We start from the raw sequence: 13,402 nt of genomic DNA, 5'->3' as shown, positions 1-13,402 counted from the left end.
GGTGTACATCCCCAATTATGATACACAAAAAACCTTCTGTTAAAAATTGTGGCAAGATTCTTAAAAATTGATATCATTGGTCTTCATACTATACAGGTCATATCAATCATACCTGGATTCCAGGGATCTAAAGAGATAAGACAATGGCCGATTAATTGATGTACAACATCCCCAATTATGATACACAAAAAAACCGTTCTGTTAAAAATTGTGGCAAGATTCTTAAAAATTGATATCATTGGTCTTCATACTATACAGGTCATATCAATCATACCTGGATTCCAGGGATCTAAAGAGATAAGACAATGGCCGATTAATTGATGTACAACATCCCCAATTATGATACACAAAAAAACCGTTCTGTTAAAAATTGTGGCAAGATTCTTAAAAATTGATATCATTGGTCTTCATACTATACAGGTCATATCAATCATACCTGGATTCCAGGGATCTAAAGAGATAAGACAATGGCCGATTAATTGATGTACAACATCCCCAATTATGATACACAAAAAAACCGTTCTGTTAAAAATTGTGGCAAGATTCTTAAAAATTGATATCATTGGTCTTCATACTATACAGGTCATATCAATCATACCTGGATTCCAGGGATCTAAAGAGATAAGACAATGGCCGATTAATTGATGTACAACATCCCCAATTATGATACACAAAAAAACCGTTCTGTTAAAAATTGTGGCAAGATTCTTAAAAATTGATATCATTGGTCTTCATACTATACAGGTCATATCAATCATACCTGGATTCCAGGGATCTCAAGGGATAAGACACTGGCCGATTAATTGATGTACCTAATCCCCAATAATGATACACAAAATTACCCCTTCTGTAGTAGTTGAAACGGTTGGACACTAAACTAAATGAACCTATTAATCAAAATTTATTAAAAGTCCTAAAGGTTGTTATGACAACGAATAAGAAAACGTTATTCTAAGACTATGGTATCCCTCCAATTGCATGTTTTACAAAAGTAGACTAGCAAAATATATTATTTTATTGCATAACGTAGTAAAGATTTTGCTATGTTCTAAAATGTCTCTAACCACTGAACTGATTTAGTCAACCATTTCTAGTAAGCTATCCGGAATGGTTTCAGACTTTTGGTTTTCAAACTTTAAGTTATAAATGGATTACTGCTATTTATATTCCTCCCCCTTTATGCTAGGGGCTAAGCGACTAAATAAATTAGACAGATAAAGTCACTATATTATATTTTTGAAAGAGAGACAAATCAAATCAATATTGAATAGATAAATAAAGAAGCATATAAAAAGTGACGTCATACTGGAACACAGTAATAGTGTCTGACTGATTATAACGTAACAAAAAAAAATTAGCCAATGAGAGGCCGCTATTGACCAATGGTAAAATTTATAGTGGCCTCTCATTGGCTAATTTTTTTGTTACGTCATAATCAGTCAGACACTATTACTGTGTTCGTCATACTGGCCTACCATTGTTTAATTAAAATGTGTACTGGCCTGCCATTGGTAATTCAGTATTGGCCTATCATTTTTCATTTGTATAGTATGACGTAATTTTTTATAGGCCCTATAAACATCTTCAAAATAAAAACATTTTATTGTTTAGGTTCGTGAAAAATTGATGAACTGTTTTGCGAGCCAGCCCCACATGCCTATGCTGATGCAACAGTCCCTGGCCAGGCTGTTTAATGCACTGGCCAGCACTGGCTCCGGACGCAAGTACCTGGCCGAGCACATCTCCATTGTGGACGCCATTGTCGAGGCCCTGATCAGCACACACAAGCTTATGGAGAGTGTCACTATCGAGATGTTGGTGGCTACACTGCAAAAACTTAGTTTGAGGTAAATTTTGTTTTAAAAATTACAAGTGAGAATTCATACAGGAAGAGAGGGGACATTGGGCTGTTAATTACACTAGTCCCAAAAGGTTTATCATAAAGTTTTCTTATTCGTTGGCCTAAAAACTATGGGGACTTGTATTGAATTTTGCTTGTTTGGTTCATTAAGCTGAGTGTACGTTTCAACAACTAATTGTAATCTACGAAAGGGGTAAATGGGTACGGTACATGTAAATCCATTTATCGGCCACTGTCTTATCCCTTTAGACACCTGAAATTGAAAAGTAGAAAAAAAACCTAATAAAATCAATGTTAGAGAAGCTTAGTATTGGTCCAGGGTGGGAGAGAGGATAGGGGGGAATTAGATAATAAACATGAAATATTTATAGGAAAATTTCCCAAAAGCAAGTTTTTCTATAAAGATTGTAAAAAATATTTGCAAATGTAAGTTTCCATTGTATACTAGAGTAATTACTCTTTACCTTGAATACTTGGGAGCAAAACTACTCTTTAGTTCTCCGTGTCCGGCTTTATAAGTGTTCTATTGGCCATTTTGATGATTCAATATAAGTTTGACAAAAAATCTCGATTTAAGCATGAGGACACAGAGAGACAGGGTGGGGACATTAGGCTGTTTATTTCACTAGTCCCTAAAGTTTTATAATGACGTTTTCTTATTCGTTGAGGTTTTGAAGTTTTTATTGAATTTTGATTGGTTGGATAATTAAGTTTAGTGTTCAAACATTTCAACCACTAATTCCAATCTACAGAAGGGGTAATTTTGTGTATCATCATTTGGGATGTAGATAAATTTTACAGCCTTTGTCCTATCCCTTTATATCCATAATAAGGACAGGTCACAGCAGATTAACTAATCCTCTCCATAAGAGTGTAAATATGAAGGATTGGCAAACTAAATTAGTATTTGATATTTTTAATATTTTTGAATTGTCGAAAAGTTGGATAAAATTTATATTTTGTGTTTTTTTTTGCAAAAATGAATTTGCATTTTTAGCTCCTTGTTCTGCTTTATTTTTATTATCCAGAAAAGCAATAAGTCAATGCGGACAAAATAAAACTTTTTTACGCAAAAATTGAGAAGGAGAGAGAGAGAGAGAGAGAGAGAGAGAGAGAGAGAGAGAGAGAGAGAGAGAGAGAGAGAGAGAGAGAGAGAGAGAGAGAGAGAGAGAGAGAGAGAGAGAGAGAGAGAGAGAGAGAGAGATAGATAGAGAGAAAGAGCGATGGAGAGAAAGACAGAGAGAGAGAGAAATGTTAACAGTATGAAAGAGAGAAGATAAAAAAAAAGACGGAAATAGAGAGAAAGAAAAAAATCTAAAAGATTTATTAAAAATGTAAAGAATGTAATAAAAAATATTGGGTATAGTCCTTTTCACGACATCCCTCTATAAGGAGCGATTCTTCGTATTTTTCACAGTAGCTTTTCTCCTATTTCTAGCCCCTGCGGGGGGCTCTAACCTTGCGGGGCCAATTACCTAACCCCGTGGGGCAATCACCTAACACAATATAACCTAACCTAACCTAAAATAACCTATAAAAAGCCATTTTAAAAATACGAAGAATCGCTCCTTATGGAGGGATGTCGTGAAAAGGACTATACCCAAAATATTTTTTAAAATTGTTTTAATGATATGGTTTTCTTTTGGTTTGTGATCTATATGGTTAAATCGACATAAATTTATTTAGAAAATCATATTCTTTTATATTCAGGTATGACATTCGAAGACGATTGATCCAGAAGGGATTAATTGGTTGGATGGGCGGAGTTTACCTACCTGGATGGGAGGACCATAGGGAATATGCACTGGAGTACACAACAGCTCTTCTTATGAATCTTTGTCTACACAAGTAAGTTGAGTATCCACCCCCTTGGCTAAACCCCCTAAAACAGCCAAGCTTTGCGCGTCAATTAAGAAACTGATGATAATGTTTAAAAAAAAATAACGTCATACTGAGCTGGATCTTTAAATCATTTTAGTGGTGAGCCGAATTTCAGCCAATCACAGCGCGGCATTTCATAAAATGCTGTGCTCTCATTGGTGGAAAGTTGGCGCACCCCGATCTTGCTCACCACTAAAATGATTTAAAGATCCAGCTCTGGTCTACCATTTGTCAATTTAAATGTATACTGCCTATCATTTGTCATTTGTATTGTATAACGTCATTTTTTAGGCACTATCATCAGATTTGTCAATTTATCAATCGAAGGACGCTTTTAGATTTTTGATTATGTTGATCGAGTAGGGGGGAGTATACACACCCCTGACTATAGATAACACCCCTTTTGTTGTCTGTATCACCCCCACTCGATTTTGATTTAAAAGGATAATAACCTATTCATGCCACTATATATTCTTGAATAATATCTATATACTATGTTACATATTTGAAATAAATTTTTGACAAATAGACGTCGACTTTATGCTTTTATATCGACATATTAATGGTTTAAGGACATTATATATAGATACTTGTCATCATAATGATAATATTTTTTACAGGAAATTTAACCATGTCTTTATCTTGTCTTTACTAATGTGCAAATGATATCAAATTCTAGGCCATTATAATTTTGGATTTCACTGCAAATTAGTGTTTAACATAAGCGTCGTCTCTAATAATCTTGCAAATATACACAATACAAGGTCCCTTAACCATTAAAAGCCGGGCCCCTAGCCGCACCTTTATCGTTCAGGGGTGGGCGTTCAACGACTCCCCCCCCCCCTATTATCTCAGCTTCCATTAGAGCTAGAGAGCTAAAAAAAATTTGCATGTCCCCTAATTAATGAATTTCCGACTATAAGTGGATCAAAGTCAAATTTCGCTTCCGTCACCCTTTTATTGAGGGTGTAGGGTTAATATATCATTTCAGCAATAGTGGCTGCTTTATATCTTATAAGACAACGCCCTTTAAGTGATTTTGAGCAATATTCGGACACACATAAACATTTAAGGAAGTAGAATGAAGCAGCTTGTAGTGCCTGTAAAAATGACATCGTACAATACAAATGACCAATGATAGGCCAGTCAATTAAAATAAAAAATAGTTTTGTAATTCAGCAACTACTCTATAATCATTATTTGATTTTGTACCGATATCAGATAATCTACTCAACACATTACTAACTCTAATATCCACAAATATGTTTAGAACTGGTAAAGAAGCCTGTATACCAATATCAGATAATCTACTCGACACATTACTAACTCTAATATCTACTAATATGTTCAGAACTGGTAAAGAAGCCTGTATACCAATAGCTGATAATCTACTCGACACATTACTAACTCTAATATCAACTAATATGTTTAGAACTGGTAAAGAATCCTGTATACTAATATCAGATAATCTACTCTTTACATTACTAACTCTAATATCCACTCTTATGTTTAGAACTGGTAAAGAAGCCTGTATACTAATATCAGATAATCTACTCCTTACATTACTAACTCTAATATCCAGTAATATGTTTAGAACTGGTAAAGAAGCCTGTATACCAATATCAGATAATCTACTCCTTACATTACTAACTCTAATATCCAGTAATATGTTTAGAACTGGTAAAGAAGCCTGTATACCAATAGCTGATAATCTACTCGACACATTACTAACTCTAATATCTACTAATATGTTCAGAACTGGTAAAGAAGCCTGTATACCAATAGCTGATAATCTACTCGACACATTACTAACTCTAATATCCACTAATATGTTTAGAACTGGTAAAGAAGCCTGTATACCAATAGCTGATAATCTACTCGACACATTACTAACTCTAATATCCACTAATATGTTTAGAACTGGTAAAGAAGCCTGTATACCAATATCAGATAATCTACTCGACACATTACTAACTCTAATATCTACTAATATGTTCAGAACTGGTAAAGAAGCCTGTATACCAATAGCTGATAATCTACTCGACACATTACTAACTCTAATATCCACTAATATGTTTAGAACTGGTAAAGAAGCCTGTATACCAATAGCTGATAATCTACTCGACACATTACTAACTCTAATATCCACTAATATGTTTAGAACTGGTAAAGAAGCCTGTATACCAATATCAGATAATCTACTCGACACATTACTAACTCTAATATCTACTAATATGTTCAGAACTGGTAAAGAAGCCTGTATACCAATAGCTGATAATCTACTCGACACATTACTAACTCTAATATCCACTAATATGTTTAGAACTGGTAAAGAAGCCTGTATACCAATATCAGATAACCTACTCGACACATTACTAACTCTAATATCTACTAATATGTTCAGAACTGGTAAAGAAGCCTGTATACCAATAGCTGATAATCTACTCGACACATTGCTAACTCTAATATCTACAAATATAAAACAGGTAAAAACAAAATACTGATCAACTCTGATATTCTAAACAGTGGCGTCTGGAATTAATACAGTTGTTGATTACACAGCTGATTTAGAGAAAAAAATACATTTTTGTAGGTTCTTAAAGGCTTTATTAAAACGGATCTTTCACCAAATTGAAAATAATAATAAATTTCTTTATTAAGATCAAACCTTATGTAAACGGGACCCTGTATAGTTTACTCAGCAACAGAGAAATAAACAATTTGTCAAGGTGAGACGCACTAGACATAGCGTAGAGTAGTCAGACTATAGATATTTTTAGAGTAATCAAGCTATAGAAACAATTTTCAGAGGTAGCTGTCTAGAGTGCCTTAGCAAAATGGGGGAAAATGTCACTGATTTTGGCCTACCTATTCGATTGACGTCAGGAAATACCCTATACCCCATCTCTTTTCTAGGGGGTTTCTTTCCCCCTTCCTTTTCTTTTTTCCTCTACTACTGTGACGTCAAAAGAATAGGTAGGCCAAAAGGTGTGACATCTATTCCCATTTTCCTAGGACACTAAACACAGCTACTTTTTAGAGTAGTCAGGATTTTGATATTTTTAGATTTTTACAGCTTAGTAGTTAGTTAATAGACATTTTTAGAGTAGTCAAGATATAGATGTTTTTATAGTAATCTGGCTATAGACTTTTTATAAGAGTAGTCAAGATATAGATGTTTTTTTAGTAATCTGGCTATAGAGTTTTATTAGAGTAGTGTAGCTATAGATACAATATTTAGAGTAGTAAGACTGAAGACATTTGGCTATCGACATTTATTAGAGTAATCAAGCTATAGATAAAATTTCTAGAGTAGTCAAGCTATAGACATCTATAAATAATTAGTCTATAGATTAAGAAATTTGTTATAGTAGACAGTCTAGACTCTAGAGGCATTTTTAGAGTAGTCATTTTAAAAACATTGTAAACTAAAATTATTTTAGTTGTCTACTAAGAAGATTTCTAAAGACAAAATTTAGATAATAGATAATGTAAATTGGTAAAGACCAGTAAAGTTGAAAATAATTAGTTTACACGCCCTAGATAAAAATAAAAGTTACGCCAACAAAAAAGAAACTTTTTAATGCGACGGCAGCGTCCTATTGAAAACTTGCAGTAAATCAAAACAAAATCATAACTTTACAAATTTTTTTTTTTTCCAGTCAATTTTGCATTTTTTAACAACATAATGACAAAATTGATTTTAAGGGAATGACGTATTTGTAAAAATATCTGTTTACTACTTTAGTTTGTGTTTTTTTAGACGAGTAGCAACTCTATAATTTACATACTTCTTTACTCCCTTACTCTATACCTAAGTAGGATACTGAAAGCAAGGACATCCAAGCTTTTAAATTTTTTAGCCCCCCATCGGCCCCCCCCCCCCAAATAAAAACATACATTTTTCCTGGGAATAAGATTTAAGATAATAAGATAATAATAAAATATTTATGGGAGGTGGGGAATATGATTTATTTCCAAATTCGTTTGGGGGAGGAGGTAAACAGTAAACACCCCTTTAACACACTTCTTCAAAGTCCTGGCAGATTATTGGCTGTCTTGTTTATACTTATACATTACATTATAAGCCGAATATTTTGTTTTGATTGAAAATATTTTATTTTTGATTATTTTAGATCCTTGAAGGTTGAGGACAGACTTGTAGAATTATCCCAGGTAGAGTATTTTACAGTATGGCCTCGAAATCGATTAACATCCGCTGGATTAGAACCGGTTCCCAACCATACTGAAAAATCATGTATAACATTATATGAAAGACAATTTTCCACGAAAATAAAATTGAAAATCATAAAAATAATACCAGGTTTGTTAGCCCGAGCCTTCGGCCTATCATTCATTGTATATATTTTTTCACAGTTGTTAACTAAAAGAAGTTTTTAATTTGGTAGGAAAAAGTTAAAATGGTGTGGAAACCTCTTTTTTTTTATAATGTAGAGAATAGTTATTTATCGCATCAAATTATAAACAGCTTTCCGTAGAAAAGCAGTTTGTTAGCCCCGATGGGTAAAAGGCCTGGGCTAACAAAACTGGTATCAATTTAATGATTTTTTAATTTAATATTTATGAAAAATAATGTGATTGGATTTTTCAGTACATCCTAGAACTGGTTCTAATCCAGCGGATATTAATCAGTTTCGAAACCATACGAAAAATACATTATTAATCATAATAGAAAATAATAGAATCAACTAATCAGAATATAAATCTGATTATATGATCACAAACTTAGATAGGCTTTCCCAGAAAGAGAGGGGAAATGAGATGTTTATTACACTAGTACCCAAAGTTTTATAATGGCGTTTACTTATTAGCTTAAAATCTTTGGGGACTTTACTGAATTTTGATTGGTTGGTTTATTAAATTTAGTGTTCAAACGTTTTAACCACTAATTTTAATCTACAGAAGGGGTAATTTTGCGATTAATCGTTGGGTATGTACATAAATTTATTGGCCATTGTCTTATCCCCTTAGATCCCTGATGCTTTCCTCTTCTATTCAAAACTTACAAATATTGGTCTATAAATGTTAGCCTCCCTCACTCTATATTTGCTTTTACTATTGCATGCTCTTAATGCAGTATTAATAACTTCAGGGAAAAGGGAATGTGATTCTGACAAACAATTTTAAAGGAAAATTTCCCCACAATCCCTTTCTCTTTTTTCTCCCCTTCTTACCCACTCCCTTTTAGTTACATTGAAAAACAAGTATTACTCCAACTTTACTCCAACAAAATATTAAATTTTACGGCATTTTTAAAAGCGAAGCTTTTCTATAATTAGGGTCGGTCCGTCCGTCCGTACGTCTGTAACGGATAGCTTTTTTCGTTAATTTAGGCATGTTAGAATTGTCCTATCGATTTCAAACTTTGCATGGTAATTCCTTTAGTAGTTAGGTACGATTTAGAAAGCGAAGCAACTCTATGATCATTACCAGAATGTCCGTACGTCCATTTTAAACATGTTGATTTTTCTACTTTTTTAACAACAAATTTTTATCGTGGAAAATTTTAGTATTGCTAAGAACCTGTTCTAATCCAGCGAATATTAATCGGTTTCAATTTCATACTGGAAAAAAATATCTCAAAAGTAATAATGAATTTTCTCTATAGCACGACATGATTCTAATATTTGTGTTTTCCGTTTGGTTTATACAACAGGGATCGTCAGCCGCGGATTTTCTACAAATAATTGAAAATCTAATAATAAGAAAATAGACCCTTTCAGACAAAATCTTAGTTTTTTTATTAGTTAATCTAAAACTTACATGGTCAGTCTGTCCAGCCCCCCGTCTGTACGATCGGTTTAGGAAAGTTTTCTTGGCTTTTATCAAAGTTATATAGCTGATTTTTTTTGTGATCCCCCCAACATAAAAAAATAAGCTTTCTTGAATGTAGTGGTTTATTTTTCCCAAGCTTTTTACGAGATCTTAAGGAAAATGCATACTTATATATCCCACAAAAAAAAACATGCTTTAGTAGATACATGCATCATTGCATACGCCCCTAAAGGCCTATAACTTTAAAGATAATTGGGGGTGTTTTTAACGTTGGTTTCTCTAGATATATTTTTGTGTTTTCTTAAAATTGTTAAAAAAAACCTTCCCAGGACCTAAAAGAAACTTTGGTGTAAAAAAAAAACAATATTGATTCAGCAAATAGCGAAACACTTGACTACAAACAAATAGACAGACACACGGTCTGTTACTTCTATACAAGGATAGTTATCCTACATAAAATTCTCTGTCAAAAAAATCCGCAACAGATTATATAATTTCTCTGCCTATCCCTGTAATTCTTATCCTTGACTGTCTACAGAGTATTGTCTGTGTCTAAACAGTCGTCTACACAAATAAATCTTTGGATTTATAAACATTTTTTTCATTTTAAGTAAACTATTGTAAGAGAGTGATAAAAAAAATTTAATATCCTGTTATATAAAGTAATAAGGTTTTTTTGTCTGTAGCTTAAGATTTCGATAACACTTTAACCGGTTGAGTTTCATTTAAGGCAAGTTGTACATAGGTCCCGAGAAGTTTTTATGCCATTGTATCTTGAGATTTGAGCCTTGGGATGGTTTTAGGCTATTTTTGCCCTTTACTCCAGTACAGACTCCCAATATGCTAAGGGCATAGCCGCTCTTATCTAAATATTGCAAATTAGTATAAAAAAAGTGTACCTAATCAATGCAAGAATTTATATGTTGCTGCCATCTTTAGAACCAATTGAGGGGACAGTGTGTTGTTTATTTCACTAGTTCCCAAAGTTTTATGATAATGTTTCCTTATTAATTGGCTTAACAACTTTGGGGACTTTTAATGAATTTTGAATGGTTGGTCCATTAAATTTAGTGTCCAAACTTTTTAACCACTAATTGTAATCTATAGAAGAGATAATTTTGTGTATCATCATTGGAGATGTAATGAACATCAATTTATCGGCCATTATCTTATAGTGCCTTTAAAAAAATAACGCCATACAAATGATCAATGATAGTCCAATACACAAACTAAATTTTCAATGGCATGCCAGTATACAATTTAAATGACCAATGGTAGGCTAGTATGACGTTATCTTTTATAGGCAATATAAAAAGTTTGAAATATTTTTTTATGAAAGAATTTCTAATTGTAAATTTGTATCACACCAATTTTAAAATTTCCTTTCCTAGAATCTTCAAATCTTATTGAAAGGCTGAAATATAGTTGGTGAGGGAGGGGACATTGGAATATAAATTATACTTGTTCTCTCGCCCGTTGGCTTAGCAACTTTTGGTACTTTTATTTAAGTTTGATTGGTTGCTACAAACTAGTAGTGACAAACCTTTTCAATCAATGATTTTAATATGCAGAAGTTGACTTCGTTTATTACGATTGGAGGTAGCCAGTTATTTATCGTCAATTGTCTTATCACTTAAGATCCCTGAATATATATTATAACACAGTTTAACTAAAGATTCTTGTTTAAGGGCATTCTTAAAAATTTTTAACTTGATTATAGAGACGCTACGCCTTAAATATTGTAATTTGTTGTCCTTAGAATCAACGTTTAAATTCAATAAAAAAAATATTGTCAAAATGTAAAAAGATTATCATGTTCTAAATGGACGTATAGACCATCTGGTAAAGATTATAGAGTTTCTACACTTTCTAAATCGTACCTAATTTTTACAGGAATTATTAGGATCCAGTTATAGAAAAGCAAACTGATAATTGACACCTTTATTTTAGACATCTGATGAGGAAATAAAGCAACAGCTTGATTATATTCTTGAGATGGTACAGGCGGAACAATTACCCCCACAGGATGCTAATCAAGATATAAGGTAGGGTCCAAGGAAAGTTTGTAACTATTTTGGGGGTGGGTACCACAACCTTCCCCATAGAAATCGACAAAAAATTTAAAAAATAAAAAAACGCTGCTCTGCGGACATTTTTGCAATTAGCTAAAAACATAACTAACACCATATATAAAATAGTTTTGGTAAATAGCTGAGTTTAAAATTGATTGAAAAGAAACAATTTTACGTGTCTCTAGAGGCCTCTAGGGGCGTGGGCGCTAGTTCTATATATTCCATTAAAAAAAAGGCATCATTTTTTAGTGATGATGAGAATGAGGAGGGGAGCGAGGAAGACATTGAGGTCGAGGCTGAAATAGAGGAGCGAGATCCAGTTGTGTGCCGACCTGATGAGGTTGCTGGGCTAAAACTGTTGTCCACCAGGTTCCTCAAGGCTGAGAAGGCTGCGGCTCCAATCGTTCATGAAGTTGTTGACGATAGACCTATTAAACCTGCTGCTAATGGGTAGGTCGTTGTAAATATCCTATATACTAAAGTAATAGGATGTTTGTATATACATGTCCAATAAGATCTCGTAAATGGCCGGTCTAATCAATCTAAGATTTTAGAGAAGGGATATGATGGTCCAGGGCAGGTTTTAGGCTAATTAGATGGTACGCACGTACCCTGTGGATCAAATGGTGGAGGGTTCGTTCTCCGTTATAAAGTGCGCAGTTAAAGGACCTTCAAGCTTTTATTTTTTTGTGGGGTACAAAATCTGGATAGGTAGGGTTGCAATTTACCTAGTGAGGAAGGTGTAAATGGCAAAAAAGATGACCCCCCCCCCAAGAAAAATTCAAAGTCGTTTCTTGGACACAATACAATATGTCCCGATTTTGTATTACTTTTGCGGAACATGATTGCAGTTACGTCATATTTTTCTTTCCCGAAAAAAGGGAAGGGGGGAAGAAAATCTCTTCAAAAGAGATGGGGAAAACCCCCTTTTCTCCCATCTCTTTTTTCTTCCCCCCTTCCCTTTTTTTCTTTCCCCCTTCCCTGTTTTGGGAAAGAAAAATATGACGTAACTGCAATCATGTTCCGCAAAAGTAATACAAAATCGGGACAGATTGTGTCCGTTTCTTGGAGTCCTTGCATCATAAAAAAATTCTAAATATTTTTAGTGATTATGCATTTGCTGACATTAAAGAGGAAGAGGTAAACGAAGAAGAAAGTAAAGAAGAGAAAGACAATGTTTCAGTAGAAAAAGAAACAACATCTCATAAATCTCTCAAGGAGGACAAAGAAAAGCAAAAAGGCAAAGGTTAGCATAATAATATTTGGAATATGATTTAAAAATATATACATAGGGGTAGAAAAATAGCCTAAAACCACTCCAAGACTTTGATAAAAAAATATATAGCCTAAAACCATCACAGGATACATGTATAGTTGACTTTAAATACAAGAACCCAATCGGTTCAGTAATTATTGAGATCTTAAGCTTCAAACGGAAAACTTTTTCTATTTTGAATAATAGGATGGCCTTCTATATTTTAAAATTAATATTTATTAATGAATTTACTTATTATTTAGATGAAAATGAACAATCAACAAAAGAAGAAAAACCTGATAATAAGTGAGTACTTTAAACAAAAAACCTTCTATGAATTTAAAAATAATTTTAATGTTTATACTTTAAAATAATGTTTTTCTTGATTAATATTAACAAACTTTATAATATTTTTTCAGAAATTTGGGAAAGACCTTTGTAAAACCTTTAGACATAAAGACAGGTATTTAATGTTCATTTATTTTTTAGGATCTACTGCAGTTCACGGTAAAATATTGCTGGTAAGCAATATTTCCA

General features: G+C 33.2%; 3 protein-coding genes across 3 annotated transcripts in view; 2 read left to right on the top strand and 1 right to left on the bottom strand.

The window, feature by feature from the left end:
- Positions 1-13,402, top strand: part of LOC145317520 (cofilin/actin-depolymerizing factor homolog) — a 90,749-nt gene that overhangs the window by 25,596 nt on the left and 51,751 nt on the right. The gene's annotated exons all lie outside the window — the stretch shown is intronic.
- The window catches only part of LOC145315506 (uncharacterized), a 53,571-nt gene that overhangs the window by 25,761 nt on the left and 14,408 nt on the right, over positions 1-13,402 (top strand). The window contains exons 15-24 of the mRNA XM_080155489.1: positions 1,612-1,847; positions 3,572-3,709; positions 6,147-6,228; positions 6,404-6,471; positions 7,879-7,918; positions 11,489-11,583; positions 11,860-12,060; positions 12,717-12,856; positions 13,129-13,171; positions 13,285-13,328. Coding sequence (XP_080011615.1) covers positions 1,612-1,847; positions 3,572-3,709; positions 6,147-6,228; positions 6,404-6,471; positions 7,879-7,918; positions 11,489-11,583; positions 11,860-12,060; positions 12,717-12,856; positions 13,129-13,171; positions 13,285-13,328 — 1,087 coding nt within the window. The remainder of the gene's footprint in view (positions 1-1,611; positions 1,848-3,571; positions 3,710-6,146; positions 6,229-6,403; positions 6,472-7,878; positions 7,919-11,488; positions 11,584-11,859; positions 12,061-12,716; positions 12,857-13,128; positions 13,172-13,284; positions 13,329-13,402) is intronic.
- Positions 1-13,402, bottom strand: part of l(2)gl (LLGL domain-containing protein l(2)gl) — a 113,128-nt gene that overhangs the window by 95,350 nt on the left and 4,376 nt on the right. The gene's annotated exons all lie outside the window — the stretch shown is intronic.

The sequence above is a fragment of the Acartia tonsa genome, chromosome 4 (assembly GCF_053477335.1).
Source record: "Acartia tonsa isolate MP-2025a chromosome 4, ASM5347733v1, whole genome shotgun sequence".
Classification (NCBI taxonomy): domain Eukaryota; kingdom Metazoa; phylum Arthropoda; class Copepoda; order Calanoida; family Acartiidae; genus Acartia; species Acartia tonsa.
Note: the sequence above shows the minus strand (reverse complement) of the source record. Positions and strands in the feature narration are given on the sequence as shown.